The sequence below is a fragment of the Egretta garzetta genome, unplaced genomic scaffold (genome assembly GCF_000687185.1).
Source record: "Egretta garzetta isolate BGI_Z169 unplaced genomic scaffold, ASM68718v1 scaffold640, whole genome shotgun sequence".
In the NCBI taxonomy this organism is placed as follows: domain Eukaryota; kingdom Metazoa; phylum Chordata; class Aves; order Pelecaniformes; family Ardeidae; genus Egretta; species Egretta garzetta.
Genome location: NW_009258264.1, coordinates 899064 through 905327, shown reverse-complemented (window position 1 = coordinate 905327; position 6264 = coordinate 899064). Strand labels below are relative to the sequence as shown.

At 58.3% G+C, this 6264-nt stretch overlaps 1 protein-coding gene across 3 annotated transcripts in view; it reads right to left on the bottom strand.

Moving 5' to 3' along the window:
* The window catches only part of IKBKE (inhibitor of nuclear factor kappa B kinase subunit epsilon), a 12604-nt gene extending 6892 nt beyond the window's left edge, over window positions 1-5712 (bottom strand). Inside the window, exons 1-10 of one of the 3 annotated variants that reach the window (XM_009647873.2) lie at window positions 5516-5712; window positions 4986-5115; window positions 4361-4542; window positions 3755-3915; window positions 3141-3251; window positions 2640-2819; window positions 2086-2288; window positions 1596-1660; window positions 1423-1514; window positions 390-491 (exon numbers count right to left, since the gene is read on the bottom strand). In XM_009647873.2, coding sequence (XP_009646168.1) covers window positions 390-491; window positions 1423-1514; window positions 1596-1660; window positions 2086-2288; window positions 2640-2819; window positions 3141-3251; window positions 3755-3915; window positions 4361-4542; window positions 4986-5115; window positions 5516-5587 — 1298 coding nt within the window. In that variant the 5' untranslated portion in view covers window positions 5588-5712. Of the gene's footprint in view, window positions 1-389; window positions 492-1422; window positions 1515-1595; window positions 1661-2085; window positions 2289-2639; window positions 2820-3140; window positions 3252-3754; window positions 3916-4360; window positions 4543-4985; window positions 5116-5515 lie in introns of those variants that run through there. The other 2 variants (XM_035901577.1, XM_035901633.1) reach the window with 2 other exon arrangements.
* Window positions 5713-6264: the final 552 nt, after the last annotated feature.

Below are 6264 nucleotides of genomic sequence, written 5' to 3'. Positions count from 1 at the left end.
TTTTTTCCCTTTCCCACAAGCTGGCAGCAGCAGCGCTGCCGCCGCCTCGCGCTGGCTCTGTAGCTCATGGGCTGTAACAGTCTCAAAACGATGGATCAGGAGCCGGGGAGCAAGGACTAATTCTGGGCTCCCATGAAGCGGGGGATTGATCACTAAAAACTGAAGCAAAGAGGGAGAAACAGCCAGGGTGGCTTGTTTGCTGCAGCCTCCACATACAGTGAAAAAGCCTCTTACCTTCCAGCTACCAGCTTATGCCTGGAACTTTACTTATTTCTGATTAATCAGGCACCTTTAAGAGTCCCATATCTTATCAGCAGCAGCCCCAGGGCACCGCCAGTGCCTGGCGCAGCCCAGCGCCCGCATCCCCGCGGCTGCAGAGCCACACTTACAGCACGCGGGTCTTCACCTCAGTGAGCTGCAGGCAGCTGAGCACCGAGAGCGCCCCTCTCCTCTGCTCCAAAATCCTCGAGCACTCCGTTTTCAGGTTCCCGCTGCCAAGAGAGAAAACAGCCCGTCCAACGCGTGCTCCCCGGCAGCCCGACCTCCATCCCAGGGCCACACATGTGCGGCGGGGGGGTTAGGATGGAGCCGGTGCCTCCTCTCTGGCTGCCTATGAAAAAATGGGGGGCTGGAGGCACGTAAAGCTGGGGGCAGCTCTGGGCAGGAGGGGGCTTGCCCACTGGGTGCTGTCCTGCCACTGCACAGGAGGCTCCTGCCCCAAGGGACACAGGGAGGGCAGTGAAAATACGCAATGATAATCATAGAATCACAGAACTGTTTGGGTTGGAAAAGCCCTTTAAGCTCCCCCAGCCCAACCATTCCCCTACCCCTGCCATCCCACCCCCAAACCCTGGCCCTAAGCACCACGTCTAGCCTGGCTTTTAAATCCCCCCAGGGGACTCGACCCCTTCCCTGGGCAGCCCCTTCCCGTGCCTGACAGCCCTTTGGGGAAGGAATTTTTCCCAATATCCAACCTAACCCTGCCCTGGCACAACCTGAGGCCGTTTCCCCTCGTCCCATCACCCATTACCTGGGAGAAGAGCTTTAATAATATTAATAGTAATAACAACAGTGCTGTTTTCCTCAGCATCTCCCAAACCTAAAAAAGTGACTTAAAAGTAACAAGTGGGGGCAGGAGCATCCTCACATCACCGAGTGGTAATTCCCTACAGGTCCTTATCTGGGTCCAGGCCCCTCGCAGCCTGGCACACGCGTCCCCCATAGTGTCCCTTGTACAGGACACCGTGCCGTGCTCCCTCCCAGTACCCCGTGAGGGTACCCAGTGGTGCTGCACTGCCTGGAAGAGGCTGGAAAACCCCGAGCAGTTTCACTCTTAACACACAAAGCTCGCAGTGCTGGGAAGGGAGGGGGTCCCGCCCCCCCCCCACCGCCGCCTGCAACCGCGGTGGCTCCGGCACTCACATCACCCAGTGGAGACCTCTCACCAGCAGCTCCCGGCAGCGCCGCAGGGCCTGGGCGATCCGCAGCGTCTGGTGCGCGGCACCCACCGCACTCTGGAAAGCAAAGGGCAGTGCCGGGGGCTGCACCTCCACTGCCGGGGCTCCCCCGGGGGCTGCCCGGGCACCCCCACCTACCTTGGCTGCGCTGCAATCGGCCACCACATCCACCTTGGGGACAAACTTGGGAAACTCAAGTGCCGCTGGAAAGACAGACAGCGGTCACAGTGCTTTGGGGGAGCCAGCCCGGAGCCCCCGAGCTGCGGCTGCAGACCCACGGCGATGTCCCATGCCCACCGAAGCAAACCCTGCAGCTGCTCAGGATTTCAGGCCCAGGAGCAGCTGCAATGCTGGGGGCTCAGTGCAGCTCTCCAAGATATTTTGGAAATGTGGACAAAGGCATGAAACACCAGCAAAGCCTGGCCTGGTGGGTGGCTACAGAGCAAGAGCACATGGCAGGGGAAAACTGACCCTGAAACCTCCTAATCCTGCTCCAGCATCACAACCCCTCTACCTCCTGCAGTGCATTGGAGTTGATTAGGATAATAATTTCAGCAAATCTCTCTTGTGGCCCCCACCCCATCCCCAGATGCATGCCGTGAGGCATCTCCAAGCCCACGGTACTCACGGTCTCTGTATCTGACTCCTACCACGTCTTCTGGTTGCTCAGCGGAGCTCAGCAAGGTCAGAGGGTTGTGCTCTGTGGTTTTGCAGAAATTATGAGCTTGTAGATTAGGATCCAACTCATACAGATGACCTTCAAAGAAATATTCTTGATGGTGAGGGACTATATTTGTTTGCTTGAAGACAGCGTCTAAAAACTTGGTGGTACTGAAATGAAAAAGAAACAAAAGGATGGGGAATAAGCAAGGAGGCGAGCGCTCAGATTTCCATCTCTAACAGCCTGCCTCTCTCTTCTCACAGCAAAACACCCCAGAGGGTCAGCAGAGCCCCTTGGACAACCTTCCTGGGCTCTCTGTGTTATTAATACCATGCCAGGAGCCGACAGCTCCCACTTAGTGCACTCCCCAGCAAAGGTTTGGGCCGGCTTTGTTTTAACTTGGCTTAACCACAGTGCAAAGGGAACGGGCACTCCCCCTCAGTTCACCTACTGAAACGAGGGGCTGAGGCTCCTGAGCTCCACACCCAAATTCGCTTTTAACACAGCCTTGGCATCCTTACGTGTTGTAGGCGTGGATGTAGATGCGATGCAAGGAAGCCTGCTGCAGGGAGAAGACATCAACCACAATCCTGTGCAAAATGTCATTGGTTTCTGCGAAAAACTGGTCAAATCCCCAACATTTCTCCTGATCCACCTCCAGGATGTTAGCCAAAATGGGTATCAGCTGGTCCTTCAGCCCCCTGCAGCAGCAGAAGAGGAGATGGTTGCCCAGTCTGGCATAACCCTGAGCCATAAACACGGTGGCCCATGGGTTGGGAAGAGGCACAGCCCATCTTCTGCAGCGGAGCTCCTGTACTGACAGAGCCACTGCCCCGTCTCACACCCCCTTGTCCCAGCTGTAAAGCAAAGACCTGGTCTGAGAGCTGGGACACCTGCAGATGAAAAGCTCATCTGCCTCATTAAAAAATGTCCTGAGCCATCTGAGGTGGGATGCCCTCTCCAGCCGTGGTGCCAGGACAGGAGACCCGCAGCCAGAGCCGAGCCTGGCAAGGGACACTCACGCGGAGAGCTGGCAGGTGACGGGCAGCTCGTAGCTCCACTCGATGCTCCCATTCTCCTGCCTCTGCACCCCGGCAATGGCTCCGGGAGGCTTCTCAGTGGTAATTTTATACCTGTTAAAAGGAAATTGCTCACAGGTGAAATGAGCCAAGCGTCCTCTGTTTGGGTACTACATCCCGCGGGTTCAGCAAAGGGGAAAGGGCAGAACATGGATGGGCTGGGAAAGACACAGAAAGAAAAAATTGCACAGGGGGAAAATACTTCAAGAAACAGTGAAAAAGTTTCAGGCAAGCATTAACCCTGCCTCCTCTTCCAGCTGTTTAGCCACAAAGTCACGAGGATGCATTTTGAGGGCAAATGTGGCAAATGGAGCACAAATCCTTTACCGCACTGCACATGCACGCTCTCCATAGCGCAGAGTACGGGATCTACATTTCAGGGCTTTCTAGGCGCTATGGGACTAAGTGAGCAGCAAACTACAGCTCATAGACACGCGGTGCTGCTGGCACGCACCAAGCCACAGCCAGGTTGCCCTGCAGCCCCCCAGGGCCACCAGCCACGGTCCCAGCTCCCCACAAAGCAGCACCCAGTCCTCCCAACCAGCTGGGGCACCTACATGATCTCCTTGTTCTTGCGAGGTCCCCCAAAGGGGACGAAGGGGAGACTGCCGGTGGCAGCGTGGTAGAAGGTGACACCAATGCTCCAGAGGTCGACGGTGACGCCGTACGCCTTCTGCTGTGGCTTGCGCAGGACCGCTCGCTCGTACATGTCTGGGTGCTGCGGGGATGAAGCAGAGAGCAGCACTGGCAACGTGCCCAGCGGGTTTGCAGTGGGCGATGAGCCTTGGGCGCTGGGACTGAAAACTGCTCGCTTTGGTCTCTTCTACTACTGCCGGATCCTCCAAAAAAATATGTGTGTGTCCCCCCGCCTTCAAAAAAATGTGGCCCCTTTGAGATGCGGCTCTCCAGGTCACTGCTGCTCTCTACAAGCTGCCCAGCTGTCGGATGGAGGGATGGGGACCAGCTGGATGGGGACCAGCTGGATGGGGACCAGTTGGATGGAGGGATGGGGACCAGGTGGATGGGGACCAGTTGGATGGAGGGATGGGGACCAGGTGGATGGGGACCGGTTGGGTGGAGGGATGGGGACCAGGTGGATGGGGACCGGTTGAATGGAGGGATGGCCCCCAGGGGCCACCAGACTGGTGACACGCTGTACTCACGAGATATTCCTCCGTCCCGTAGACGGACACAAACTTTTCATCATCATCCAGCTCTCGGGCGGCCCCAAAATCCGTCAGTTTATAGATGCTCTGCCCGTCTTCCCCCATCAGCCGCATGATGTTGCCGGGTTTGATGTCCCTGTGGACAACGCCGTTCTCACGGAGGTGGTTCATCCCTGCCACTGGGCACAAGGGGGGAGGCAGCGTTTGTGCGCGGGGTTGGAGCACTTTGCTCCAGCGTGTTTTGTTTAAACATAGGAACATGAGAAGGGCCAGAGGGGGGATGAGCCCCAGGGCTGGTTGGATTTAAATGGGGACCAACGTGACTGGGGGGAATAGAGAGGGCAAGCAAGCGGAAGGTAGGCCACCGCCCTCGTGCTCCCACATCCCACGGCCGCTTCCCAGAGCAGGTCTGCAAGGAAAAACCCCCAGTGAGCAGGAGCTCACAAACCCACCCCCTCGGGGCTGCAATTACTGACCGCTCAGCCCAGCCCTTGCGTCCATAGCCCAGGGCTGGTGCCCACAGGGTCCCCAGCCCACAGCTCCTCGGCCCCAGGCTGTGCTTGCGACGGCCGACAGCCGCCCGTCCCAGGCTGGGGGCGCAGGGACCCCCCCCCACACTCACCCACGCACTGCAGCACGATGAGGAACTCGGACTCAGCCAAGCCGAAGGCGTTCGCCGGGTCTTCCAGCACGTTCAGCAAGCTGCCGCTCGAGCAGTACTCCATCACCAGCACCTTCTGCTTGCTGCTGCCCTGCGGGGAGCAGCCGTGAGGGCTCGGCTGCTCACAAAGCGCTCAGCATCGCTGCCTGGCCCCATGTCCCAGCCGGGGGCCTGTCCCCACCCCAGGCAGGACCAGGTCCCCTCCCTTGGTTGGTGGGTCCCTGGCTTTCTCCTGCTTGGACAAACCAACGTTGGAGAATGTCCCCGCTGTGCCACGTGCCTGGCCCAGGGGACAAGAGCAGGTCACGTCTGTGCTCCAGCCCAGTGACCCAGTGCCACCAGTGCTGAAGGGCTGGGCTGAGGCTTGGTGTGGAGCTGGGAGGAGGAGAAGGCAGCCCAGGACCACTGCTCCCCTCCCGCAGCTCCGACCAGCTCCCCCGAGTCACTGGCCCAGTCGGCATGGCGGGTTTCCGAGCGGAGGTCCCGCTTACCATCTCCTCCACAGCAAATAACTTGACAATGTTTTTATGGTTCAGCTTCCTCAGCATCTCGAACTCTCTCATTTGGACCTCCTGGGGCCGGAGGTAGCTGGCGTTATTAAAGACCTTCACAGCAACCAGCTCCCCTGATTTCTGGGAAAAGGAAAACGGGAGAGAAAAAGGAAATGGGAGGTGACGCCATCCGCATCCTAAGCAGCTCCGTCAGCTCCGTTACTGCTCCCACATCCCGCTTGGAAGGCAAACTACGCCGACAGTATAACGTGGTTTCTGAACAGGCATCCCACAGCCTTCATTTTCTCCACTGCCCAAAGCCAACTGCTGTTATCCACCCCTCCCTTTGCTTCCTGTCCCCGAAGCCCACGTGCTACACGGCAGCGTGTTTGTTCAGCTTCATAAAAAAGTTTATAGCTGGGGCTGGGGCTGGCAGCTCCCCGCCTGCTCGCTGCGGGATGGGGCTGTTTCCCTGAGCCCTGGAAGCCGCCCCCCCTGCCCCCACCGTGCAGAGACAGCTTGCTCAATAAACTTCAAAGGCCGGCGAGGCAGCGCGTCTCTATTCCAACCCTGGCAAGTGTTTGCATGAAATATGCAAATCGCCAAGGACGGGGTTTTCAAAACTTCTGGGCATTCCCCTGAAAACAACTTCTTCCCCCTCCCATCCATGGGAGCACCGGCAGCCGGCGAGCAGGACCCGGCTGCGAGCGCCCCGAAAGCTGCCCCTGACCCACAGACCTGAGCCGTGC